Genomic DNA, 26,020 nt, shown 5'->3' with positions numbered 1-26,020 from the left:
TGTTTCCTAGCTGGACATGGCCCACAAAATAACGGCCTTTTTGACTATGTTGACTATGATGTTATATTTTTGGGCCTTTTGGGCCCATCTCTTCTTGGGCTAAATTCTATAATGTAACCGTTTTATTAGATTTTTAACAGTAATGTGCGAGTGATAACTGATAAGCTTTTCCTGTAAAGCTAAACGTACGTGAAGACAGGGAAAGATAAAGAAGGAAACAACGCATCTTTCTCTGCCTCACTCGATCACTCCAGCGAAGTTCCAGAGAGAGAGAGAGAAAAATCGCTACTTGCAATGAAACTGCTTTTTTACGATCTGGGTTGGTAGCTGGTGCTCACTGTTACTTCAACCCAAGAAGCCTAAACTCAGGTTCGCTTCAATCTTTCTCTTTGCTTTATTACTATTATTAGTGAATTCGGAATTGGGCATTTGGTGATGTGGAACCTTTTAGCTCTCTTAGGTTCTTATTTTTTTGTGTCGAATTTTCTGGGTTTCAAGGGGAGTGGACTCTACTGGAAATTTGTTTGTTTCTGAAGCTTAGTAGTTAGTACCATTGTGTGTGTATTTGGGGCTGTTCATGTAATTTCAACCATATAAATCTGAAGTGTAAACTGTTGTATCGTCAATTTGGGTTATATAGTCAATAGAATTGATTGGACTTCTAGAAACTTTGGTGATCTGAGTATTTATACTCTTTAACATGGGTTGCCTCGATGGTCTGAAACGTTCTTTCTGATTGATCCATGAAAGTTCTTGCTTAATTTTGGAGAACTTGGTAGTTGATATGAAGATAATCTTATATTCTAACTGGGGTTTGGCATGCTATTACGCCACCAATGCAGCAGAATATTATAGTTGAGTTCGGTTATTTTATTTGTTGTTTTTCGAGCGTCTTATGCCAGTATCATGGGAGTTGTTGTACTCTGGATATTATTGTTATTACATAAAAATGTACGTGTCTTGAAATCAGGAATGATAAGTTACCACCCAGCTGAGTTACATCATAAGGATTGATCTCCATCAGTTGACTAGATAGCCTGAATTCTTTTAGAGTGATGCATTTGGCAGAAGTAAGCTGCTTGGGATGTTTGATGCAGTCCAACTCAGCATTGGATGCCCTAAAACTTGATAAACTTTAATTTGCTGATGAAAAAAAGGCTCTTTTGTGGGCATATGCATGCACATTCTCATCTTGGTATGACATTGCGTCATATGAGATTTTACATTTACTATTCTTGTGGCTTTTTGTCTTTTCTTTTGTATTTTTAAAATATTTTTGTCAAGTACCTCTGTATATGTAGTGGTACATTAAACGAAAGTTCCACTGGCAGCCTAATGATGCACTAATGTTGCCTTGATTTTCAGTTGTTCTTGTGCTGGAGCTTTTGGTGATAAAGGTACTTCCAGACCAGGGACTTCGCACGATTAATAATGTTGCATATTTGTGGCCTTCTGCATGCCATGTCACTTCTAGCTCCTTACACTAACTTACAGCGAGGCCTTAGATTTTCCTAAGCTCGTATGTTAACTAAGGTCCATTCAAAAGTATTTCTCTGAAGTAGAAGTGTGTGCATGTCAACTTTGTATGGATTCCGGTGTCTTTCTTTTGTTCCATAAAAGCGTGCAATGGGGAGCTTGACATTGCAGGCTGGAGTCAAATTATAAACTAACATGGTTTTATATAATGATCCCGGAAACAAGGAACATATTTTGAATACACCACCTCAACTTTTGTGATGGGTAAGGAAATTTTATCACCAGCAGACGCTGTTGAAATTACTAAGGAAGGCTGCTCACCCGTTGATGGCGATACAGGCAGTCAAGCACGTTACAGTTTTGACAAAGAGGCAGGTTTAGCAACTTGTCGTGTGTGCCAATGTTCTGAATCTGACAAAATAGGAGATGCAGCATTAGGCTTTTTGGGCATCGCTCCCCCAATACAAGAAGCAAGTAGAAGCAATGGGAAAGTAAAGTCTGAAAGCAAAGAAGTTCTAAAAGATGCTGAATGTGCTGACTCCATGATGAAAAATGTTGGAAGACATTCTGGATTTATGGAGTTCATAAGTCCAGAAGGGGAGGTTTTTGTATGTCGTACTGATATAGAAATGGGTCCATGTCACCAGCAAGACACATTAGCTGAACTTGGTTGTGCTTGTAAAAATGATCTTGCTTTGGTTCACTATGCTTGTGCCCTGAAATGGTTTATAAATCATGGATCCACTGTTTGCGAAATTTGTGGCTGTGTTGCTAAAAATATCAGGACTGCTGACTTCAAAAAGGTAGTGGTTTCTCTGAAAGATTATGAAACACTAAGGGAAAGGACTGCCAGTGGGCATCCAAATCCTGTGCAGGTGAATGTAAGCTCAGGTGTAGACCCTGATGCCATTGCTGCTATTCGGAGGCAACGACTCAGTGAGATTGCATTGTGGTTTAATCCACACACTAGTAATATTCATAACAATAATATTCCTGCTGCAGTTTCAGAGGTTGTTTCTGAACAATCTATGAATCAGCCCATAACTGAAGGTTCTGTTCCTACTGAAAACCCTACGACCAAATGGGCTGTGGAATGTACAGGGATCTTGCTTGCTACAGGACTGCTCACCGTTACTCTTGCATGGCTCATAGCTCCTCGTGTTGGTAAGGTATGCTGGTTTAGGCAGTTTTGTTTGATAAATATACATATATGTAGGGAAGTTTTGCTATATAATGAAAGCTTCACCTAGAACTCGATTTTATGCCTAGAAGTGCTAAATCTTAATGATTCTGAAGCATCCCTTATAAATAAATAAATGGATTTATAAGGTAAATTTGAGTTGATATGTGTGTGTTTTACTCCGTATCTAGTATGAATACCCTTCTCATGGTTTTCAACATTTTCTTGTTATTGCTCCATATACAAAATGTACACATACCTTACCCCCAAGAAGTTGTTTTTAGGAATTAAATGAGATGTGACATCTAAGTTGCACATCTGTAACTCTACCACTGGGTTCACATGTTCGCCTTATGTTGCAGACTCTCTCTTTTTTTTTTTTTTTTAGAAATTCATTAATGCTTCTCCTGATTATGATAAGATTAGAGGTTTGAAATTGGTAGGATTGCTTAATTTTAAGGCCGCAAAATAGGACTCATTCTGATAAGGCAGATTAACTTTCTTTATGAATACCGCTCTTTGGGAGAGAAATCTTATTTGGAGGAGAAGTTACACACGTGCAAATTAGCTGTTTGACTGCAGCTCCTAGTAACATCATTGGGTTTCTGCTTTTTATAACTTGTGACTCTAAAATGCTGGCATATGGGTGCAGTGATCTGCTTCAACTCTTTGGGAATGTGCAGCAATAGAAATTAATGAACTGTCGATCATCTGTTCATTTCCTCCTTGAATTACTTTTTTTTTCCCCTTTTTTATGAAATTAAGGCCACACAAGAAATATTTATGATGCACTTTTATAATTTTGTTCAGGAACAGCCTTCTGCTCTTGTTGTTAACTACCATGCCTCTTTGTTTATTTCATGCTTGTTCATTGACTGGATCTTCTTTGATGCGCAGAAAACTGCAAAAAGCGGTCTTCATATTCTCCTCGGAGGTGTTTGCGCTTTAACAGTTGTGATATTCTTTCGCTTTGTGAGTAGTTTACATTTCCCACATATTCTGCATTTATCTGTCTCATACAAACTAGGGTTTTCGTTCGACACGTTGTCCACAGCTTTGATTAGCGAGATTTTTCTGTTTCATAAAATGGTATGTTTGATTTGACATATTTATTGTGTTTTATACTTGCAGATTGTGCTTACCAGAATCAAATATGGGCCAGCACGCTACTGGGCAATCTTGTTTGTCTTCTGGTTTCTTGTGTTTGGTATATGGGCGTCGCGAACACATGGTGCTCATACAACATGATTTCTGGATATGTTATTGTTGCACATTATTTCAATATATTCTTTTTGGTTCAGCCAAATAGTTGAACTTAAAAAGTGAGGCATATGTAAAGGCGATGCCATTCAGGGGGTATGTTTTAATCACATACTTTTTACTGGGTTAGCATGGTATTAAGGATGAATGTTATCAAAGTGTGACCTGATTATTGTTTTCTTTTGCTTTGTTACTATGTTGTTATGTTGACAATTCTAATAAGGGATTTAGTTACAAGATTGCAGTGCTTGAACAATCTGTCAAGAAATTCTCCACTCTCGTTGTGTGTGGCATTCGTATTTTATCATGTGCAGATGATACATACAGGTTCTTAAGGAGATTGATCCTCTATTTTGATTGAAAACAAAATGCAGATTGATCTAAAGACGAGTTCTAGCCATATATGATTTTCTGAGCTAGTAATAGACTCATAGTTGCAAGATTCCTTTCAACTGTTAAAAGAATTCATCTTGAGAAGATACAACAACAGTGCAAGACATTTTTCTCATAGCAACTCATATTGGACCGTTCTCATATCAAAGCAAGTGATTCATCATAGCTCTCATGAAAAATTGGCATGATTTTCATCTACAAAAAAAAGGAAAAGACCCCATGGGGTTTCTTTGGTTCGAACTTTGCGGCCATAATGTACCTTCTACTCTCTCTTATGCACTCTCTTGCTCCATCTCTCTCCACCCAGTACCAACTTTCCTTGGAAAATCAGACCTGCAAATGCAAGTAACTTGATCACTCTTTATATTCATTGGTAATATGACTTTTAAGGAAATGATGTTAACAAAATATCAAGAAATGTGTTTCCAAGGAAATGTCAACAAACAGGAGTGGCAAGACTGTTTAGTCCATGGATATTATCCTACAAATGAAAGGAGAAATAACAGAACGAAAGAATGAACACAAAGAGGAGATGTATTAGTGTAAACATGGAAGAGATAAACTAGTTTCCACCCAAACATATCTGAAATAATCCTATGGCCATTCCACCATCAACACTTGAATTACACATAGGAAGTTCTCAAGTTCATTAGATCATGTTGATAACTAGCCAAAAAAGAATACAGTGAACTTCCTCTATGAAGGGCGGGCCAAAAATAGAAGAATGGATTAATAGAATCGCCTTTACGTTCATCCTCATACAGTAATGCTGGTCAGTAGGCACTGGCATGCACAACTAAAACAGACATATCAACTGAAATTATTTATGTCCGAAAGCATGACAATAAACTCAAACGAGAAATAGATCAAAAAACCTCTGCATTGTGCCGCCCTTTACAAGATCATGTCTTGTGATCGGTAGTCCATGCTACACCGCGACCAACTCATGCTGTGCAAAACATTCTGCAGCACAAGTGTGCAAAGAAGAAACACAGCATTTCACATTACGACTTCTGCTTGTTAACCGTCAGTATTTCAGAAACGCGAGCCAGTAAGAAGCGACCCATTACAAGTCATCTGATTCTGCATTGATCATGAAAGACTGCATGCCTGCAACTTTCTAAGCCACCAGACCTTTGTACTCCCCATATTAAACTTCCACAGAAAATCCTTGACAAATTTGCTCTCTTTTCCCAAGAACTCACTTTTGGCAGGATGAAGAGCAATTTCAATTACTGAGATTATCTCCAGAATTCCAACTAACCCTCCTAAAATTCTTCCATTCATATCTTCTTATGTCTTTCTAGCCTGAAAATCAAACCCTCTAGAAAGCCCTGAACCATCCTCCCCAGCGTTTAACTAATTAGGTAAGTCACAATCTTTCAGCGATGTCCCATTTAAACATATACACACAAACAAAACAAGAGAGAACTAGAGATAATTGCATACACTATACATCCACACTTGACCTAAACAACCAATTACAATAACTAGGATCCAACAATGCAGGTATAGAAAACAAAGCAACAACGGATGAAAAACATAATATACCAAGTTAGGCCAGATAGAAGAGATCATCGGTCATTAGAAGAATGTACTGCAAAATCCTCAAAGGTGCATTCCTAAAATCCAATTTGGGCAACCTCAGCTCTCTCATCCTACACTCCCCATTTCCCTGCAGCCCTCGAATCCGGCATGAGTCCACCTTCCTGAACAGGTACGCCATCTTGCCCCCACAAATGTGACTTTCACCGGGATCCGGTGATGGGTTTTTCTTGGTCTTGAAAAGGGTCCATCCGGTTCCGGCCAAAGCACTACAAAAGCCATCCATGGAATCGATTTTATGTCCTGTTAACCGCGAAAATAGAGACAACGAAGAGCAATCCCAGTTGTTGTTGGAATGGTCGACGTTAGGTTCTTTGGGGTCATTGTCAGTGTTATGGGTGTAAAAGACGAGCTTAAATAGTCCCTTTGAGCGAGACACAAAGGAGCGGAGGTGGGAGAGAGAGGAGTCAGAGATCGAAGGGAATGAGAGAGGTATGGCGTCCTTTGGTAACAGAGAGAGTGATAGCGAAGATGATGACCATGAATAGGATGATGGGTATGGTGAAGATGATGATGAAGAAGACGCCTTTGAAGACGATGAAGGAGATGACGAAGAAGACGCTGATGGGTATGAAAAAATGACGTGAGAAAGAGAAGGGGTTGGGTACAAATCCATGCCCATGTCTCTTGCTATAGAGGCTAACCTATATACATCTGTGACAAGCTCCCTGGTTGGAACAAACAGAAGCATTGGGGTTTTTGTTGTTTCACTGGTGGCGTCACGATCATCGTCATCTTTACAGTGATTTTGGGAAAGAAGAAGGGGATGGTGACCGATGGTTTCTCCTAAAACCAGAGAGCGTACCAGCTTTACCGGCAGCATCTTTTGCTTTTCTCCTCTCTCACCTCCAGTCTCCACATGATACTGTGTAAAAGGTCCTCTCATCTCCCAAGTTAATATCTTTCAACATCTTTGACTAATTTGCATCTTAACTATACGATTAACATAATTAATGAAAATTTTACAGAACAAAAAGAAGAACACTATCGAACATGGAATGGATGGCAGTGGGTCCCATTAGCTCCCTTCTTTCTTATGTACTTTTGACCACACCAGTGTAGAGCATGGATACCCCTGAACCACGCAAAGGCCATCGATATTTATCTTGTGAGTTCACGGCTGAGAGCGAGTCATCAACAAGGCCAAGACTTTTCTTTGTGTTAGTGAAAAGTACATTTTTTTCTTCTTTTTTCCCACGAAACGAGCGTGGGTTTATACCCAAACTGACATGGAATGATCCTGTAAGACCACAGACAAGCTCCAAAAGTTCACCTCTGACCAGACAATCATGAACACACTCTCTACTGGGCTTTTCCAAGGTTTCAGGTACTTCTCTAAAAATTATGTCTTTCAATCCCTAATGGTTTACATTTATCTTAGATTACAGTTGATTGTTCCTGTTTTCACCACTATTTTCAATGATGTTTGATGGCTTGATTCCTCATCGCAATAATTGCCCCCTTTGCAAGATGCATTACTGCATCTCCACTGTTGATTTCTGTTTTATTTTTAAAATTCAGAATTTTTGAGCTAGACATGTGTGCACTTGGAGACTACCCATCTTTCTTTTATTTTTCTTATCAAGAACAGTGCATGTTGTGCTGGTGATAGCGTGAGGCGAATCTTCAAAACCCATTATTTACACAAGAAGATCAAGCAAACCCACATCTGCTTCTCAATCTCAAGCCCAAGTCCCATCTTCTCTTCTCTGTCGTAAGCTTCTCTCTTTGGATATATGTGTGTATGTATCTACGTGACATATTGATATCTGCGCTTGATTGTGCATCTACTTTGGTGTTCTGTATGTTTCCTTTGAGTTGAATAGTTGTGCGGCAACAATAGCAGTGATGCCAGAGGAAACAGAGGAGGTTTTAGATGCAGAAAAAGCTGCTTTGCTTGTCAATGACCTTAGAAGGAGCTTTAGCTCTGGCAAGACCAGAAGCTACGAATGGAGAGTCTCCCAATTGAAGAGTATTGCAAAGATGTTGGAAGATAAAGAGAAGGAGATTAAAGAAGCTCTTCATAAGGACCTCTCCAAACCCGAACTCGAATCCTTCGTCTCTGAGGTCTGCTAATAAAATCCCATTGTTGGGTTGTGAATATTTGTTTTGTGCTGTTTCTGCTGTGCTAATTCCTACGCAGGTTATATCCAGTTGTTTCAAGTAATTTTTTTTTTACCTGTGAAGAGGTATATGGTTATATTGGTTATATTTATTCTCTGATGTGTTTTTGGTCTCAATGAAATATGCACCTTACTATGCTTAAAAGATGATGTATGCACATAGTGTCAATTAAATAATAAATAGTGAATCTTTGTACTATATTTAGTTCATATGTTTCTATATGCAGATTGCTATGACAAAGTCCTCTTGTAAGTTGGCAATTCAAGAGTTGAAAAATTGGATGAAACCGGACAAGGTACTTTATGATTAACTCTCCTGTTAGGAATGAATGAGAATTACCCTTGTGATTATATTCTTGTACGTTCACATTTACCAAAAATAAAGGTTCGCAGTTATTAAGTTTTGAAGCAAAATTCTCAACATTTTTCAGGTAAAAACTCCACTGTCAACATATCCATCGTCGGCAGAAACTGTATCAGAACCTCTTGGAGTTGTGCTGGTCATCTCAACTTGGAACTATCCATTTTGTATGTTGAAAAGGATACACTTTCTTTAAGTTTTACTGTTTATTTCACTTAGCGTTACTCACATACTTCTCAATCCTGATCATGCAATAACTCAAATATGTCCAATATGTTTGAGTTAGGTTGTAACTTGTTGCGAGGCATATGTTCTTTGTCTTTCAGTGCTATCGCTTGATCCGGTCATTGGAGCTATTGCAGCGGGTAATGCCGTCGTCCTGAAGCCATCAGAGATTGCTCCTGCCACATCCTCACTACTTTCAGAATTATTAGAGGAATATATTGACATCTCTGCACTGAGAGTCGTTGAGGGGGCTGTCGCAGAAACAGCTGCATTACTGGAGCAAAAGTGGGATAAAATATTCTACACAGGTTGTTTCAAGTGTATTTTCTAATATAATAAGTTCCTAAGACATTTTGAAAGCAGATGGCATCGGCCAAAACTTCCATTGACAAGGTTTGAGATATCTCAACTTTGTGGCCTTAATGGTCTTAATAACAAAATAAGCTGTGTGGTTAATAAATACTGTCACTGCTGTTCATAATTTGTTCTTCTACCGAGATCCTTGCTCTTTTATATGATAAACTTATGATTGATGCTTTTGGAATTCAATTCGGTATCTCTCTTTTTCCAAGTTAGCCTGAATTGGAGGTACATATGTAGGAAGTGGAAGAGTAGGACGCATTGTGATGGCTGCTGCTGCCAAGCATTTAACTCCTGTTGTTCTGGAGCTCGGAGGAAAATGTCCTGCCATTGTTGATTCTAGTGTCAACTTACAAGTAAGTATACTAACTTTACAACTTCATCTTCCAATCCTTTCATATTTACCCTATGTCTAATCGTTGTTGTACCAGGTTACTGCGAAAAGGATCATAGGAGGCAAGTGGGTAGCAAATAATGGACAGGCTTGCATTTCTGTTGATCATATCATAACAACAAAAGAATTTGCTCCAAAACTCGTAAGATCGTCTCATTCATGTCAGCAAATTGTGCATGTTTGCAAAGTCATTCTCTTGATGCATTTTGTTCTATTAGATAGAAGCTCTGAGAAATGAACTGGAAGAATTTTTCGGGAGGGAGCCAATGGAATCGAAAGACCTGTCCCGCATTGTGAACTCATACCACTTTGCACGTCTTGCAAGGCTTTTGGATGAGGATGTTGTATCTGAAAAAATCGTCCATGGAGGCCAAAGAGATGAGACCAAATTGTGTGTCCAATATTTCATTCTGGGTTATCGCTTCAGATCCTTACATTGACATCCTGTGTTGAGATAATGTCCTTACTTCTGTCTCCTTGCCGTTGCAGAAGGATAGCACCAACCATATTGTTGGATGTTCCAGAGGACTCTGCAATGATGCAAGAAGAAATATTTGGCCCATTGCTACCCATCTGTACTGTGAGTATTTGAAACTTACATTTATGAATATTTCCTCTAGTTGGTCTTGGAGAACTTCATCTTCTCTATACGTAATTACGTATCATCGACCTTAGAGGGGAGTCTGTTTAGAATTTGTTTCTCCGTGATGTTTTTATATGTCACAGGTGGAGAACATAGAGGATGCCTTTGATATGGTAACATCAAGACCAAAGCCTCTTGTTGCATATGTCTTCACCAACGACGAGCGGATGAAGAAAGAATTTGTGCAAAACGTATCAGCTGGAGGATTGCTTATTAATGACACTATCCTTCATGTGAGAACTCTTCCCTAAATTCATCTCAACAAGTCACTTGCACCTGTTTTCTGCATACTGCAATTCCACTATTTCATTAGTCTCTGCAACCCAGAATGCTAATCTGTGAGTGAGTGAGTGAGTGAAGTGATTGAAATAAATCTGAACTTGTCAGGTCACGGTTTCTACGTTACCTTTCGGAGGAGTCGGAGAGAGTGGAATGGGATCATACCATGGAAAATTCTCTTTTGATGCTTTTAGCCACAAGAAGGCAGTGATGTATAGAAGCTTTGAAGGAGATTCAGCTCTGAGGTATCCACCATACACAACTAAGAAGGAAAGGTTATTGAAAGCCATTTTCAGTGGTAACATATTTGGGATAATACTTGCTTTGATGGGTTGGTCCACAAACTGAGTGATGGATCATCAACAGGGATGGATTCTCTTGACGTAGTTTCTGCAATTCACAAATTTGTTTAATCTTGTAATATATATATATTTATTAATACGGAAAATGACATATTAATGCCCACTTTATAAAAGTTAGACACTTAGGTCAAAGGAAAAAAACATTTTGCCATATAAGTACCTCTTTTTCACATAAGTATCTATTTTAAAAATTAATAATTATACAATTTCACATTTGTCCTTCATCTTCAATAGGCATGGATATAAAAGTACGGAAAATGATATCTGTACATAGGTTTTTTGTACATAATTGTACATAGCCTATGTGGCATGACAAATCATTATGCCACATAGGAGCATTTTAAATAAAATATGCAAATGAGCCATTGGTTGAGTGCAAATGAGCCATTGGTTGAGTGGTAATGACTTTGCATGTCCCTGACTGAGGTCATGGGTTCTAGTCTCACCTCCTCCGAATATTTACAAGGAGGTGTGTGGGCTTCGTCTGCCCCTACGTGGGCTAGATAGTCTGCCCCTGCGTGGGCTTGATTTGTGCCTCCTGCGTGGGGCCTGTTGACACCTGTACTTTCAGAAGCTTGATCTGGTGGTGTGTCGTATATTGTGTTTGTACTTGTACTCAAAAAAAAAAAAAAATATATATATATTTCTCTTTCCTGGTTCTTTTGTAATTTCTTTCTCTCTCTTATATGCATTCACTTTCTTGTTTCCTTTTGTTATTTCTTTTCTTCTTTCTCTCTCCACCATTTTCTCTCTTATTTTGCAGCTCCAAGCCGCAGGTTTCCATGGCCAATGGCCAAACTCCTCCATCCGACCACCATACCAACTGCCGCCACTCCCAAAAGAAGCATCATGTCCCCAGTAACAAAGCCCATCCATCATTAGCAATGGACAACTGTGGGAATCGCTCGATAATCCCCCACAATGTCATGACCACCGCCGCCTAAATGAGCTAGATCCGGCCAACTCCAATGACTTTTTGGCCAACCGTTGGTGCCTTTTGATTGACTGAACCAAGGGCAACATTTTGCAACCATTTTCGACCATAACAACCGCTGAAAGTGCCCGAGCCAGTTCTAGACCCAAACGGGTATTTTTGACTCAGCTTGGTTCTCGCTAAATTTTTATTTTTCGACAATCATGAGAGTAGATTCTAAGAGAAAGAGACCAACTACTCTCATCTTTGTGTTTCTACAACCTTAGAGGATACGAGATTGGAATGTATTGTTTGAGCTCGACTTTGTAAAGCTCATATTTTTGGGTCCTTGGTTCCTGCAACAACAATAGCCAAATTTATTAAACAATGTAATAAGATACTCGAACAATATAATAAGAGGTTGAAACAACGTAATAAGATGTTCGAACAATGTAATAACATTTTAAACAACGTACTGTTTGAGCTCTGCTTTGTAAAGTTCATACTTCAGCGTATTTGGTTCTTGCGAAAACAACGGCCGAATTTATTAAACAATGTAATAAGAGGTTGAAATAATGTAATAAGAGGTTGAAACAATGTAATTAAAGGATAGAACAATGTAATAAATTTTAAACAACGTACTGTTTGAGCTCGGTTTTGTAAAACTCATACTTTTGGCCTTGGTTCATGCAAAAACAATGGTCGAATTTAATAAACAACTTAATAAGAAGCTGAAAAAATGTAATAAGAGGCTGAAACCATGCGATAAATTTTAAACAATGTAATAAGAAGCTGAAATAATGTAATAAAAGCGATAAAACAATGTGACTAGAGACAGACGCAATGTAGTAAAATGTTTAAACAATGCAATAAGAGTTTTAAACAATGTAATAGTGTGTTATGGGTGAAATGAGGAAGTTTTATTAATTTTAATTTTGTTTAAAGAGGGAGAGCGGATTCCGACTTGTCTCACTAACATGAGCTCGATTCCGATGAGTTAAGCTTCCCACGGACAATTTGGACGTTCCTATAAAAACAATGTGATATAAGTATGGTTCAATGAGAAAATAATGTAATAAAAAAATCAAACAATGTAATAAAATGTTTGAAAAATGTAGTAAGAAACTGAAATAATGTAATAAATGTTCGTGATTTAATTGTTCCAGATCTTATTACATTGTTCACGAGAAAAGTGTAATTAAGAACGATCAAGCGAAACATATCGACAATAGATCTTGTTGAAAAGAGTTTTACATGCTGATTATGAATATGTAATTTTTATGGAAATCGAACATGTATTTTGAGAGATACAACGTTTTGAAATTCGGTTAAATAAAGAAAAAGTAAAGCAAGTGAGAGAAAAATACATATCCATTTTTAGTTTTAATTTTTTTTGAAATTTGAATTTGCTTTGTCATCAACACATGTGGCATGCCACATGTGCTATGTACCATTATGTACATAGATTCTATGTACAGCTAGCGGGACCGTAAAAGTACCTAGATTTAAGATACATTCTCTCCATCTCCACTATTATCACATTTTGCTCTATCCCCATCACTGTCACTACCATCGCCATTGCCACCGTTGCTCCTCCACCATCATCGCTCCTCCACAAGCATCTTCTTCATATTTTAGTTCTTCTTCTTTATATTAGTCTTCGTCTTCGGCTTGTTATATCTGAGATCGTATGTTACTGTTTCAATGTTATTAATAACAACATTACGCGAGCAAAACGTGTCAACTTCAGGTCTCGCTTTTCAGTGTCTGTTTTGACTGAATATGGTTGAGCAATATGCATCTTAGTGAGAGGAGTCTAACGGTGGTGGTGATGTAGCGAACTGTTATCGAAATCGTCTGGATTTGAGACTTTTTCTTTCATGTTACTGTTTCAATGTTACTAACAGTAACATTACGTGAGTAAAACGAGTCAACAGAAGATAAGAAGACTGGTCGACGTGCAAAGAGGGCACTCAAGCGTGAAGCTGCTGATAAGGCGGCTGCAGCAAACACATCAAATGCATTTGGCGAGGTTGTGCCGAACGTGATTGGCCTTAATTTGATCCATCCTTGTACAGTATTTCCTTTATTCAACTTTGTGAAATAATGACATTTTAGCTGGTTGAAAATGTTGGCCTCAATTTGGCGCATTGACTTGCGAATTGTATCTTCCAAAGAATAATGTTTCATGCTGTGTCATACAGTATGGTTCCTTATTATTGTCCAGGTACTTGATTGCATGCACGTTAGTTTTGAGCACTTGTTGTTTAATTGAAAATGAAGTATTTTATTCTAAGCCCCTTAATTTTTAAAGATTTTTTTTTAATCTTTATTATTTATTATTTGGTCGATGCGTCCATACCTGAAAGTTGGGCTTATATGTGTGCCCCGACCCGTCAACATGTTTATACTACGGTCCATTCTTGTGAGTGGGCTTTTGGGCCCTTTTGGCTGGCCTGCTTTCTTTTGATAATTTCCTAGTCACAGGTCTTACTTTCCTAACCGTTCATACAAACACTCTCGACTCTCCCCCTCTTTGTGCTCCATGGTTTCCTTACTTCTCCGGCTCACATCTTCGCAAATCTCTCGCCGATATCAGATCTCTGCCCATGTCGTCCGGCCACCAAGACCAAGACACTGGTTTCGTCGACATCCTCCCTTCTTTCGAGGTAGAAATTGGAACCTATCTCCATGAATTATCATCTGCGACTTTCACTTAGGTTTAGACTCTTTTTTTACCGTCTTCTTTCAGGGAAGTTCAAAAGTAGAAACTCCTGGCGCCACAACTGGAATTATTTTGACTCTTCGGGAGAGGTTTTAACTCTCACTCGCCACGTATGTATGCTTCGAGTACTTGTTTACTTTGCCTAACTTATCTGTTTTTGTTTTCGGTTGCAGTCTTCAGGAGTGTAAGGATAACCACGCAACATGCCAAGTATGTACTATTTCATAGTTAGTATTTGTTCGATTTATTTTGTTGATAATATCACCGAGGAATTGAACTCTTGAAGAAACTAGCTCTAGGGTTGGTTCAAGAGCTTGATTAAGATTCTTATGTGACTCTAAATGCCTCAATGACTTAAGATCATAATCGACCTGAAATTTTACAATGCCAAAGAGTGTTGCAATGATGAATATCGTGCACCAAAGTTTGGAATTCTTATACATATGTTTGATAACTATGTTTAGCTTTGGTTAATTTAATATCTTAGTAAGGAACTTCACTGGCCTTTTCGACTAATAACAACTGCTTTACCCATGCCTGAAGCATCACATTGCACAGTAATTGTTTATCGAAATCTGGTAGTGCAAGAATTGAGGAATTTTTTGTGGCTTAGACCAAGCTGTAACCATTCTTACTTAGCTGATGTATTTTCATCAGCAGTTTGATGTATTTTCCACGGGCCAAATGGTGACCCCTAGGATTATCCATCACATGTGAGTTTCTTTCTGGCTTCTTTTTTTTCTTACTTTGATCTAATGTACTGAAATATATAGTCAGCATGTTATGTTGATCATGTTGTTCAGAATCTGGGTTGAGTGAAGGGTTTGAATAGACAGTACACTTGTCTATATACTTCCAGATCTGATTCTAAGATTGATGGTTTTTGTTATGAGGATCCTCTTGTGAAAAAATAGTTTCTGGTTGGTTAATAGACACCTAGAACATTTGGAAGAGATGTGTGACAAATAGTTGAAACGTGTTTGAATTAATGCAAATTCCTGTTTTATCTACTTCAGTACTTCCTGTATTGGTTGATAATCTTGCTTTTAATTTGAACCTTTTTGAGTATGTATGAAGATTTAGGGTTTTGTTAATGTTTCTCTCAGATTTGGTTGCACTACTATTTAGAAACCATGCTATTCATGCTATTCTTGTAGTCGCACGATGAATCCAATGAAATATGCATGAGTTTCTTACACATGAGGCTTTGGTAGTGGTTATGACATCCATCTCTATAAATGTTAAATCATTCACTTTAAATGGTCGAGTCGATGGCCCATGACCTATTTTTCGTTTAATCTATCCATGACCCTTATTGATCACCTTTGAACTCTGTTCATGGAGATAGAAACTCCTATTTTTCGTTTAATCTATCCATGACCCTTATTGATCACCTTTGAACTCTGTTCATGGAGACAGAAACTGGGGCTTATTGATGCTGTGATTGAAAAAATGGCAAAATCAAATGCAGGCATACTCCGATACAGGGAGCAGATCAAACAAAAGTTACTCAACAATTTATCCTCCACCCCTGATCATCCAGCGTATGCTGCTGTACGCTCTTTCCTTTCCTTTTTTTTTCTTTGAAAATGCTTCTAATTATTATTTTCCTGATTTTGTGTTGTGGAATCTTTATATATATAGATGATACACAGGGCCATTGCAGAATCGAAAGAGGATAGAGGCCCAAGTGAGGAGGAAATATCAGATTTTATTAGGCAAGAGTATAAGGATACGAAATTCGCAGCTGCTCATTCATCCATGTTGAAGATTCATTTAATAAAGCTTTATAAGAAGGGAGAGATAGTCTGTACCATTGAAAACCGCTATATCTTCCCCGATGATAGCGATTCTGTTGCTAAGTTAAAGCAGGGGAAGAGGCAGAAGTGTAGTCATCGAAACGTTAGGAAACACAAGGCTGAAAAGGATGATGAATCACGGGAAGGGATGACTGACGTACATTGTCTTGACCAGAATGCTGGACACAACCATCAAATTAAAGAGCTTGATGACCAGAATCGTCCACAAGAAGGAATAGTAGCGATATTTCAGGGACAAAGTCAGGAGGTGAATGTCGGGGAGAGGCATGCAGGACAACCTTGGATGGACACACCTATGGAAAGAGATCAGGCACGTGAGCAAAATGTTAATGGCTTTGGTGAGTACAAACTAGCTGGAGTAAGTCATGTTAATCAGCATGAAACTGAAGTGACTGAAGAACGCAATGGGGTGATTGCACAAGGGGAAAATCAAGCAACGGGAGAAAAAAATGTAAGACGAGGACTATATGAAAAAGGAGAGGGCCAGGTAACTGGAGAGAACCATCTTATGGAAGCTTCAATGAGTGAGAAAATTAAAGAAAATGATAAACCTGAAACTGAACGAACCGAGGATGTTTTAGAAGAAATTGAGGTGAGTGTGCGAGAAACCAAAGTGCTTGAAGAACATGCCGAGGTTATTGTGGAAGAGCAAAATCAAGCCAAGGATCAAAGAAATGAACCAACTAGCGAGTTGTGTGAAGGGCTCATGGATCAGACGACAGAAGAGCAGCATTATTTAGAAGAACCACTTGGTGGAGCAATTGAAGAAAAGGACAAACGCCAAACTGACGGAAGTGAGGAAATTGGGGATGAAGTTCCAGTGCAGCAAATTGAAGTTGTTGAAGAACAAATGGGGTTATCGAGACAGGAAAGAAGTCCAGGGAACCAGTATGCTGATCTACCTTTTTCTCTTGCTTGTTAATTTTCACCTGAAGCTTACTCTCTTTGCTTACTATGATTTTTTCTTGCTCTTGTACTCCTTGAACATAAAGCAATACACCACAGTACACCAAGAAACAAGTGGAAAGTGCAGCCACCATGATCAGCCTCCCAAATTCTTTTCTTGTGACTCAGAACGTTAAAGATTCTATTCCAAAAATAACATCGATGAAGGTGCGTGATTGAACATTCATCAATTAGGGATATTATCATACTCTTTCTATATATTTTTGATGAAGCATGACATGAACATCCATGCATGTTGATCAACAGAGTATGTACATTGGGGTGTTGAAGAGGACAAAGGAAATTCAGCGAGATTTGGAGAATGTGGTTGATTTATTGAGCATGCTGGATGGGTCAAATACAAACTATCCTCAACCTGAGATGGAAGTAGCGGCAACTGGTCATTTGCTAAAAACATTACCAGCTTCTGTTGATGTGCTGACAGATAAGATGAAGCTCATGCAAGGGAAGCAGTGCAAGCCTCTTGATTTTGAAAGTGCTCTAGAATTTACAGGAGCATGTGAGAAGTTCTCTCAAAAACTGAAAAGGCAGAAACAACTCTGTGATCAGCAAATGGAGCTACGTCTAAATCAAACTTCTATTCCAACAACTGCCGAGGAACAGTCCCAACCAGCTGAACAACAAGTGGAACACAAGTTTCGTGGAAAGCACCTATGTCCTCGGGTCCAGGGACGTGTCCCACACAAGGAAGATGTAGAACCGAGCATGGTTGAGCGGTCATTGCCCTTGTTTCATCCACAAGACCAGCAACAGCAGGCAGAGGGACAGTTTGATGGGAGACAGCTACAACCTCAGGGACCCGATCTTGTTCAGTCCGATCAGCCAAAGCCACAGCAACCACGTCTAGGGAGACCACCTAAAGGGAAAGTTATGGATATGGAGGAAGCATTGCCCCTGAATGATTATAGTCATATTAATGTTCAGTCCAATCATTCAGGGAAACAGCAACCGCATTATCCACGTCTAGGGAGGCCGCCTAAAAAGAAATTTACTGATTTGGGAGAATCATCACCCGCGAATGATCAGAATCAGATTGAGGAGCTGAGGCTGCAGAAACGAGGCCTAGGGAGGCCTAAAAAATACAAGAAAACTGAAAACGCAAAATGCTCCCTGGCAGAATCAACAACTTTACACGGTAAGGATAATAGGCAACCACGAAGAGGTCGAGGGAGGCCTCCAAATTCGAGACCAGAGGCAAGAACGGCTGTTGATGCATAATATTCCACTGGAAGATTGAATGTCTATTCGTTCCAAATATTCAATAATAGTTTATATTCATGTCTAAATATCCTTGTCTAGTGTTTGATTTATTCATTCCCAGAACGAGTTTTACCAATTTGTTCATGAAGATATTGATGATATTGAAAGAGAGATGCAAAGGAGACTTCATTTCTTTTCTGGGTGAAGGAATGTTACCGAGTAAGGTTCAAGAAAGCTGAGTGATTTAAAGTTATATTCGGTATGTTCATCTCCTTTATATTTTTCCATAAGAGTGTCATTCACTAAACTGATGAACTGGACTTCTGGGCTAAACAATTTTGTCACATGAATAAACTCTATATTTAACTGAGGCCCAATCTTTTGCCCCAAAAAGAGAACTTTTTGGATTCTTAGTTTCATTTGGGGTTTTTCCTCGATAAAGTTCGCTTCTTGTCTTCTTTCCCCAAACAAAGCTATGTTCCAAATCATCCGACAAGTACTCTTCCGACATCTCAGTGAAGGGAAAGGATAGGAACCTCAACCCTTCAGAAGAAATTACAATGTTGGTTGTGAGTTAAACCCAATAGAGAAGCCAAGGTAATTCTAAGAGAAATTTTAACAAACAAGTGATACTCATTCTCTGCTTCCAACATTTCCAGCTATCAAGAACTGTGGTTTTCTATTTAACCAAACAGGCACTTCCCATAAAACCCACAAAGGAAAAAAAAATACTGAATTGACCCCATTTTTTCCTTTCATCGTGTAATTTTCTCAAACGTATACTAGAAAGGATAAGACTGTCCATTCGCATCAAAGGCAAAGAGATGAAGAAAGGGAAGTTGGGTTGGGGGTTGGGAGTGTTAGTGGTGTTAATGTTGATTTTAGAATCATCAACTTCAAGTCGTGGGGTTAGATGGAGGAAGGCGATGCAGCATCAAGAAAGGGAGCCATTGATGGTGCCCAATCGTGTTGGGGTATCATCCGTCATGTTCCCACTACATGGGAATGTGTATCCTACTGGGTATGTGACTCTGCGAGAGAACTGGTTGCTTTTTTAGTTTTTTTGTTATGCTTTTGAATAAAATATATTGAAAATCGAGGATTATGCAATTTAAGTTACTTTTTTCTGGCATTTCTGTCACTTTTCTACTTTCTGCCTTTTGGGGGAAGTTGTGCTTCAGTTGAAATTTTATGGATCAATTTGCCTGATGAACTTATCCCAAGTGAACCCCAGATTGGTGTAATAACATGTACTTCCAATTGGAATAGACCATGGAAATTGCTATGGTTCTGTAAAGATTTATAGCGCTTTTGCTCCACTCCTCAAAATCATATCTACACTGGGAGTTTGTTGATACACTTGGTATAACTTCAAGTTCCCTGAGTTTGTGGGATTATTTTGTGCAGGTACTATAATGTCACAATCCAAATAGGCCAACCACAGAAGCCTTACTTTCTTGATGTAGATACTGGAAGTGACCTTACATGGCTTCAGTGCGATGCTCCTTGCATCCGTTGCATGGAGGTAACTCATTTTCATCAAGCTCCTCTCCATAGTCTCTTGATCATTATAACTATGATTGTACATATGAGCATATCTCATGGTTTGTTTATAATCATCAGATAGAATGACTAACAAATATTCAATGTTATTGATCCATGGTTATTTTGGGCATTCATGCTTTGATATTGGCCCTCTAATATTTACATATGTTGAATCACATACATAAACCCTGCAATTTTTTTTCCAGATTTTGTAATTAATCTCATGGACTTTCAAATAGTTCCCTGATACTATATAGTTTGTCGAATCATCTACTTGTTAGTGTGACCAAATATATGCACTTGATTTATTTTCACCCTTCACTTTTCAGGCACATCACCCATATTACAGACCCAACAATGATCTTCTAAGCTGTAACGATCCGCTATGTAAGTCCCTACAATCAAATGGTGGAAACAGATGTGATTCAGGGCAATGTGACTATGAGGTTGAGTACGCAGATGGTGGTTCATCTCTTGGTGTCCTTGTCAGGGATGTATTTCCTCTTAACTTTACGAATGGAGCTCAGGCTAGGCCTCATCTTTCCCTGGGGTAGTTATCTTTACATTTTTCTCGATTTCAAATATACAATTCAATTGGAATAACCTCAAGCGAATTTGTAAATAATGACATTATAGCTTGTCTAAGGAGGCTTTCCAATGAGTGAATCCTAAATTCCTAATGGTATATATTGTCTTCATCATCCGAGCCTTTACCCAAAAGTTTTGCGGTCCACATGAATTTATGAGAAAATTAATGGGAATCCACTACATGTATATAGGATGATTGAAAAGATAAAAATCAGAACATTTACACTGTTTTGTAATTCAAACTTCTCTTGAGTTATCTTTTACCTTTACAGGGATGTCGTTCCCCTCAACTTTACAAACGGAGCCTGGTCCAGCCCGCGTCTCGCCCTGGGGTTATTATCTCTGCCTTCTTCTTTTTTTTCTCGATCTCAAAAGCCATTACTCAATAAAGAAAATCTGATGCAGTAACCTTTTATACAGGATTCTAATGGCATATGGGTGATTAAACTGGTTGCTGTGCTCTGTTGTTTTTTATTTCTGCAAAGGAGAGAGAGCATAAATGACAGAAAACATAACATTTACACTGTTTTTGATTGATTGAAAACTCTCTTTTATTTATCATGAACTGCCTGCCCCTTACCAAGAAGAAATTTGTCTGTCTTCTTAAAGTTCTTACCTATGTTTTCTAATTATCTTGTCTTGTTCACAGATGCGGATATAAACAATCACCCGATGCAACTAACCATCCTTTGGATGGAATACTTGGCCTTGGTAGAGGAAAAACCAGCATCATATCTCAGCTTAGCAGTCAGGGTTTTGTTCGAAATGTTGTTGGCCACTGCTTAAGTTCGCGAGGTGGAGGATACCTCTTCTTTGGAGATGACATTTACGATTCATCTCATGTAACATGGACAGCACTGTCACAGGAGCATCCGTAATTATCTTCTTTTTCCCAATTCTCCATCTAAATAAAATCTATTTTTGTTACAATTCACACTTTATTCTCATTGAGAATTATCTGTTTTGGCTTGGCCAGAAAGCACTACTCACCTGGTTATGCAGAACTTTATTTTGGTGGGAGGACTACTGGCTATAAGAATCTGTTTGTAACATTTGACAGTGGTAGCTCATACACTTACTTCAACTCCGAGGCATATCAAGGTTTAGTTTATCTGGTAAGTCATGAGCATTTCATATTCAAAACATTCCTGGATAACTTATTGAGAAAACATGCTCCCATACTGTCCTAGCTTTCAGTCGATACGATGGAACTCTTGTTATCAACTTTTGACTACCCAAATTTTCACATAATTTTCCCAAATTCGTTCTACTCGAACTGCTTATTGTTTTCATAACTGAAGAATGGTGAAGATATGAGGCATTCTATTGGTGTCATGTGAATTCATAGGTGAAGAAAGACTTACATGGCCAACCCTTGAAAGAGGTACCTGATGACCAGACACTCCCACTTTGTTGGAAAGGCCACATACCATTCCAAAGTATACACGATGTCGAAAATTATTTCAAGCCCTTTGCACTGAGATTCACAAATGGTGGGGAATCTAAGAGTACTCTGTTCGAATTTACTCCGGAAACTCATCTTATAATATCAGTAAGTGCAGTAACTATTGTTTTCCCAAAAAAGTTTCTCACTTTCAATTATAGTATAAAAATTGCTAACAAAAAGAAGTCTGCCAGTCTAAAGGAAACGTTTGCATGGGAATTCTAAATGGTACTGAAGTCGGACTCGGAAATTTGAATCTCATTGGAGGTAAGAGTTCCTGATACTAACTTCTGGAGATCCCATTATTGAATCACTGAGAACCGTCACATTCTCTGTTTGTTGTCATGTCATTGCATTAGATATATCGATGCAAGACAGAATGGTGATCTACGACAACGAAAAGCAAATGATGGGGTGGGAACCTGCAGATTGTGATAGCATCCCCAAGTCCACAAGCAGCATACTTTGGTGATAAGAAAGAATACTACTATCATTCTGATTATACAGTCCAGTTACCATCAGAGAATAACTCCTGTAGAAATTCTCCTGTTAGAATATGAAGGGGAATGATTATAGATAGATATGATTTGTGTACAGAATACTGTAGTGTATATATATCTATATATCAGCATATTTTTACCAAGTCATTCGGGTGCCCTGTCCATATCAATCCACATTTTCAAGCACAAACAAGAGCAGCCTTACCGATCCGTGTTTTTTTTCCTCAAAATATGAGATGAACGCACTAGATTTCACATGGATCAAGAATATCCGTCTCTTATAATTTGGGATGGTTGGAATAAAAGAAAACACTAGAATTCTTAGCATTTTTGCACAAAGAATGCTCTTCATTTGAATCTTTCAAACTTTCATAAATGGAAATTACATATGTAAGAATTTCCTACAATAATCATCATCAACATATTAACAGGACCAAAAAAATAGTCAGGAGCTTAAACCGTCCGATTTCCCAATTACCTGACCCACCTAAATAATCTGTTTCCTAATGAATACCAGCAAATAGGCAAAGAATGAAAATGGGCCGGGCCCACAATAGGCCCACCATCTTTTTTTCTTTTTCTTTTTTTTTAAAAATTAATACGACTGGGGTAGATACATGAATGTGTCTGGCTGCTGGTCCATCTGATTCTGGTAGCGGACTTGAGGAGGGGCAAAAGGGTCATATTGTAAGTAATCCATATCGCTGAAGTTGAAGTTGAAATTCAACGCACTCTCTAGCTCCTCCCATTTGGGCTCACTCTGGACCTCCTTCTCCCACGTGACTCCCGGCGACAATACGTGCTCCGAACTGCTCGAGTCCGTGTGCAGCCTTGGAACTGTTGAATCCGACGTGTCCATATGTAATTGGTCGTTCATATGTGGCGGAACCGCCATAGTAGTCTGGTGTGAAAACCCAATATTGGGCTTTTGCTCCTCTAGCTCCGGGAAGTCCATTGGTTTCCGATCGACGGCGGAGTAATGCTTCTCTATCGTTCCCTTCTTGTTGTATATCCGACACAACACCCAATCATCAAGCTGCAATTAAAAACTCAAATCAATAACTCCGCGACAACAAAATTAAACTAGTTTTGATTTTTGGGTACAAATCAACAAAAGTAAAAAAAAGAAAAAAAAAAAAGTTAGTAAGTACCCTGAGATTGTTCTTCTTGCCGGCGGATCGATCGACGTTAGCGAGACGATATTCGTGCATGATCCAGTTGGTTTTGATTCCTTTTGGGGCTTTTCCGGCGTAGAACACAAGTGCTTTTTTGATGCCGAGCGCTTTCGGCCGGCCGATCGGTTTATCCGCACCGGTCGCCTTCCAATAACCGGTTCCAGCAGCCCGGTTCGGCCTTGAACCGTTGGGATATTTTCTATCCCTTGGAGAGAAAAAGTACCATTCCTTCTCACCATACAATGCTATATCTGCGGCAAATAAATTCCCAGCCATTTATTAATTGTTTTATTTCGAAATACGAAAATTAAAAGGGAAATTTAGGAATTGAAGAGACGAAAAAATACCTGGTAATTGCCATGGATCGAACTTGTAGAGATCGATTTCTGCTATGATTGGAACGGAAATCGATTGCCCTGCACATTTTCTGATCAAGTAATGATTCACCAATTCATCGTCGGTCGGATGGAATCGGAACCCCGCCGGTAACTCTAGATTTCCCACCATCATTTTCCGATTCGTCACTCTCTCTTGTTCTCTTTAATTCAAACTTCCAAGTCTCTACCTTTTCTTCTTCTTCTTCTTCTTCTTGTCTGGAGATTTTATTTTACACAGAGCATAAATGAAGGAAGGGAAGGATTTATAGGGATCGTTAAAAATAAATAGTCACGTGGGGGTACAGGTGGATTAAGTGTAGAGACAGTAGCCAACCCGTTTTTCTTTCCTGATCTGACCAGTAACCGCAGCCTTAAAATGTCGCCACGTGTGCAATTCACTGATGAATGCTCGCCACGTGTAGGAGACCCACTTCTTTGTGTGCTTACGTCACTGATTACGTCACATGGCTCGGCCGTATTTGTGTTAAGAGAAGTCGGCTCAACGCCTTTTGGAGATCGTTGACTGTTGGACTTTAGTCAAAAACCAGAAATCTCCACGTACTCCGTGTTGCCAATAAAATTCCGCCACGTAAGGAAAACTTACTTGGAGAGGATGGACTGAGTTGGCACCGGTTGGGGCTAAAACGAAATACAGGTCATCTATGTAGGAACTCACGTACGCAAATGACGTCGTCTTTTTTTTTAGTGACCTAATTCGGGTTAGGGTTGAGAATTGAGACAGATAAATTGAATAAGATTTATGTGATTGGATTATGACTCAGATTTAAATCAAATAAATTTTTTTGTATTTTGACTCATATATCAAACATAATTTATGTCCAAGCGTAATTTTTAATTGGGATTGGATAAATTTAATCATTAATTTTGTCATACCTATAACTGATGATGTAAGACTAAAAACAATGAATCGTCATCTCTGACACAACGTTTGAAGAAGACATCGAAGAGTATTTAATGTTCTGTGTCCATGCGCCGAATCTATTAGAGTTGTTGAATGAAGACTATTGAAGAACGTGAACAATGGGACTATTCAGTTCCAGTTTCCTCCCACAATTTATGAAATTAGAAAGTCACATGTTTTTGTTAGTGGACCATGTACAAAATTGACCTTCATTTGTTTGGTTTCGGATTCAATTATTCCCCATAATTATGTTAAATCATAAATTAAAATATGTGATTATGTTTTTTGATGTTCATAATTTTAGACTATAAGAGCATCCACAGTGATGCTTGAAATATCAAGCACTTCAAAATTATTCTCTCTCTCCTCCTTTATCCTACGTGGCACAATTTAATTGGATGATTAAATCTCACAATATATACTATTCATCAACACTTCATACATTCCAACACTCCATACTCACTTTCTCTATTTTCTCTCTCTTCCTTTTTATCATCTCTTTCTTCCTTTTCATATCTCTCTCTTCCTTTTCATCTTCTCTTTCTTCCTTTTTATCATCTCTCTCTTCCTTTTCATCACCTCTTTCTTCCTTTTTATCATCTCTCTCTTCACTATTCATCAACTATATACATACTCCAACTCTCAAGTATCATTTTTCCACAACTAAATTTTCAAGCGTCATTTTTCACCCATTGTGTGCATATAGCGCTATACTTATCAAAAAAGTAACATTTCAAGTACTTAAAATACACTCCATTATATCCATTGTGAACATCTAGCACTTAACTTATCAAGAAAGTATCATATCAAGTACTTCAAAATCATCCCATTGTGGATGCTCTAATAGGTTTTTGATAAAAAAATTCTGAACCTTAAACTCTAATTTCAAACTTTTGAATTTTAATATGTCATTTCTAAAATAATAATTATGATTTAACATATTTTTTGAGGAGAATTGGACCCCTCATCCCGGTTTCAATTATATTGTTATGCTCTTGATTTGGAGCGGCACAAGTTTTTATGGTGAGATATTGGAGTGGTTGTCCTCATGTAATGTTTGCATAATAAAATACATTAATTACCTATTAGAGGGTAATTAACATGATCCAATATCTTAAAAATGTTAAAATGTATTCTAATCGGGAAATTTCCCTATTTGCTTACAATATATATTTCTTGTCATC

The 26,020-nt window shown here is 38.4% G+C and overlaps 6 protein-coding genes across 11 annotated transcripts; 4 read left to right on the top strand and 2 right to left on the bottom strand.

Moving 5' to 3' along the window:
• Nucleotides 1-166: 166 nt before the first annotated feature.
• Nucleotides 167-4,189, top strand: LOC120001827. 2 transcript variants are annotated; one of them, XM_038850306.1, is made up of 4 exons: nt 167-369; nt 1,366-2,640; nt 3,554-3,628; nt 3,788-4,189. In XM_038850306.1, exons 2-4 carry the CDS (start codon nt 1,737-1,739, stop codon nt 3,967-3,969), a joined length of 1,161 nt encoding a protein of 386 aa, XP_038706234.1. In that variant the 5' UTR covers nt 167-369; nt 1,366-1,736; the 3' UTR covers nt 3,970-4,189. The 2 variants fall into 2 exon arrangements, with proteins under 2 accessions (XP_038706234.1, XP_038706235.1); XM_038850307.1 differs by having other exon boundaries at nt 1,366-2,645.
• Nucleotides 4,190-4,340: 151 nt separating this feature from the next.
• LOC120001828 lies at nt 4,341-6,832 on the bottom strand. 2 transcript variants are annotated; one of them, XM_038850308.1, is made up of 2 exons: nt 5,861-6,832; nt 4,341-4,642 (listed from the first exon to the last, which is right to left on the bottom strand). In XM_038850308.1, exon 1 carries the CDS (start codon nt 6,798-6,800, stop codon nt 5,865-5,867), a length of 936 nt encoding a protein of 311 aa, XP_038706236.1. In that variant the 5' UTR covers nt 6,801-6,832; the 3' UTR covers nt 4,341-4,642; nt 5,861-5,864. The 2 variants fall into 2 exon arrangements, with proteins under 2 accessions (XP_038706236.1, XP_038706237.1); XM_038850309.1 differs by lacking the exon at nt 4,341-4,642 and adding an exon at nt 4,693-5,392.
• A 137-nt stretch (nt 6,833-6,969) lies between these two features.
• Nucleotides 6,970-10,831, top strand: LOC120001825 (aldehyde dehydrogenase family 3 member I1, chloroplastic-like). 3 transcript variants are annotated; one of them, XM_038850303.1, is made up of 12 exons: nt 6,970-7,241; nt 7,506-7,628; nt 7,741-7,981; nt 8,265-8,333; nt 8,469-8,565; nt 8,725-8,931; nt 9,224-9,339; nt 9,415-9,519; nt 9,596-9,768; nt 9,867-9,957; nt 10,104-10,253; nt 10,408-10,831. In XM_038850303.1, the coding sequence occupies exons 1-12, from the start codon at nt 7,204-7,206 to the stop codon at nt 10,645-10,647; spliced, it is 1,650 nt and encodes a 549-aa protein (XP_038706231.1). In that variant the 5' UTR covers nt 6,970-7,203; the 3' UTR covers nt 10,648-10,831. The 3 variants fall into 3 exon arrangements, with proteins under 3 accessions (XP_038706231.1, XP_038706233.1, XP_038706232.1); XM_038850305.1 differs by having other exon boundaries at nt 7,501-7,628; XM_038850304.1 differs by having other exon boundaries at nt 7,436-7,628.
• A 2,924-nt stretch (nt 10,832-13,755) lies between these two features.
• LOC120002475 lies at nt 13,756-18,456 on the top strand. The gene is made up of 8 exons (XM_038851248.1): nt 13,756-13,801; nt 14,062-14,243; nt 14,327-14,388; nt 14,473-14,509; nt 15,719-15,853; nt 15,944-17,007; nt 17,112-17,232; nt 17,332-18,456. Exons 1-8 carry the CDS (start codon nt 13,756-13,758, stop codon nt 18,301-18,303), a joined length of 2,619 nt encoding a protein of 872 aa, XP_038707176.1. The 3' UTR covers nt 18,304-18,456.
• A 600-nt stretch (nt 18,457-19,056) lies between these two features.
• LOC120003146 (aspartic proteinase Asp1-like) lies at nt 19,057-22,951 on the top strand. Of its 2 annotated transcripts, XM_038852062.1 has the most exons (9): nt 19,057-19,306; nt 19,693-19,810; nt 20,160-20,380; nt 20,691-20,750; nt 21,068-21,292; nt 21,395-21,533; nt 21,767-21,970; nt 22,057-22,129; nt 22,222-22,951. In XM_038852062.1, exons 1-9 carry the CDS (start codon nt 19,110-19,112, stop codon nt 22,332-22,334), a joined length of 1,350 nt encoding a protein of 449 aa, XP_038707990.1. In that variant the 5' UTR covers nt 19,057-19,109; the 3' UTR covers nt 22,335-22,951. The 2 variants fall into 2 exon arrangements, with proteins under 2 accessions (XP_038707990.1, XP_038707991.1); XM_038852063.1 differs by lacking the exon at nt 20,691-20,750.
• Nucleotides 22,710-24,122, bottom strand: LOC120003147 (protein ATAF2-like). The gene is made up of 3 exons (XM_038852064.1): nt 23,885-24,122; nt 23,514-23,788; nt 22,710-23,398 (listed from the first exon to the last, which is right to left on the bottom strand). The coding sequence occupies exons 1-3, from the start codon at nt 24,045-24,047 to the stop codon at nt 22,958-22,960; spliced, it is 879 nt and encodes a 292-aa protein (XP_038707992.1). The 5' UTR covers nt 24,048-24,122; the 3' UTR covers nt 22,710-22,957.
• Nucleotides 24,123-26,020: the final 1,898 nt, after the last annotated feature.

The sequence above is a fragment of the Tripterygium wilfordii genome, chromosome 7 (genome assembly GCF_013401445.1).
Source record: "Tripterygium wilfordii isolate XIE 37 chromosome 7, ASM1340144v1, whole genome shotgun sequence".
Taxonomy (NCBI): Eukaryota; Viridiplantae; Streptophyta; class Magnoliopsida; order Celastrales; family Celastraceae; genus Tripterygium; species Tripterygium wilfordii.
This window is presented reverse-complemented; position numbering and strand designations above follow the sequence as displayed.

Excerpts from the sequence above, each read along its gene's own strand:
- LOC120003146 (XM_038852062.1), top strand. The coding sequence starts at position 19,110 with ATGAAGAAAGGGAAGTTGGGTTGGGGGTTGGGAGTGTTAGTGGTGTTA. Across the intron at positions 19,307-19,692 it reads GGGAATGTGTATCCTACTGG|GTACTATAATGTCACAATCC; the intron begins GTATGTGACTCT and ends TATTTTGTGCAG. Across the intron at positions 19,811-20,159 it reads CTTGCATCCGTTGCATGGAG|GCACATCACCCATATTACAG; the intron begins GTAACTCATTTT and ends TTCACTTTTCAG.
- LOC120001825 (XM_038850303.1), top strand. The coding sequence starts at position 7,204 with ATGAACACACTCTCTACTGGGCTTTTCCAAGGTTTCAG. Across the intron at positions 7,242-7,505 it reads GGGCTTTTCCAAGGTTTCAG|TGCATGTTGTGCTGGTGATA; the intron begins GTACTTCTCTAA and ends TATCAAGAACAG. Across the intron at positions 7,982-8,264 it reads TCGAATCCTTCGTCTCTGAG|ATTGCTATGACAAAGTCCTC; the intron begins GTCTGCTAATAA and ends TTCTATATGCAG.
- LOC120003147 (XM_038852064.1), bottom strand. The coding sequence starts at position 24,047 with ATGATGGTGGGAAATCTAGAGTTACCGGCGGGGTTCCGATTCCATCCG. Across the intron at positions 23,789-23,884 it reads CGATCCATGGCAATTACCAG|ATATAGCATTGTATGGTGAG; the intron begins GTATTTTTTCGT and ends TATTTGCCGCAG. Across the intron at positions 23,399-23,513 it reads GCAAGAAGAACAATCTCAGG|CTTGATGATTGGGTGTTGTG; the intron begins GTACTTACTAAC and ends TTTTAATTGCAG.
- LOC120002475 (XM_038851248.1), top strand. The coding sequence starts at position 13,756 with ATGTTTCATGCTGTGTCATACAGTATGGTTCCTTATTATTGTCCAG. Across the intron at positions 14,244-14,326 it reads ACATCCTCCCTTCTTTCGAG|GGAAGTTCAAAAGTAGAAAC; the intron begins GTAGAAATTGGA and ends GTCTTCTTTCAG. Across the intron at positions 17,008-17,111 it reads GAAAGAAGTCCAGGGAACCA|CAATACACCACAGTACACCA; the intron begins GTATGCTGATCT and ends TTGAACATAAAG.
- LOC120001828 (XM_038850308.1), bottom strand. The coding sequence starts at position 6,800 with ATGAGAGGACCTTTTACACAGTATCATGTGGAGACTGGAGGTGAGAGA.
- LOC120001827 (XM_038850306.1), top strand. The coding sequence starts at position 1,737 with ATGGGTAAGGAAATTTTATCACCAGCAGACGCTGTTGAAATTACTAAG. Across the intron at positions 2,641-3,553 it reads GCTCATAGCTCCTCGTGTTG|AAAACTGCAAAAAGCGGTCT; the intron begins GTAAGGTATGCT and ends TTTGATGCGCAG. Across the intron at positions 3,629-3,787 it reads TTGTGATATTCTTTCGCTTT|ATTGTGCTTACCAGAATCAA; the intron begins GTGAGTAGTTTA and ends TTATACTTGCAG.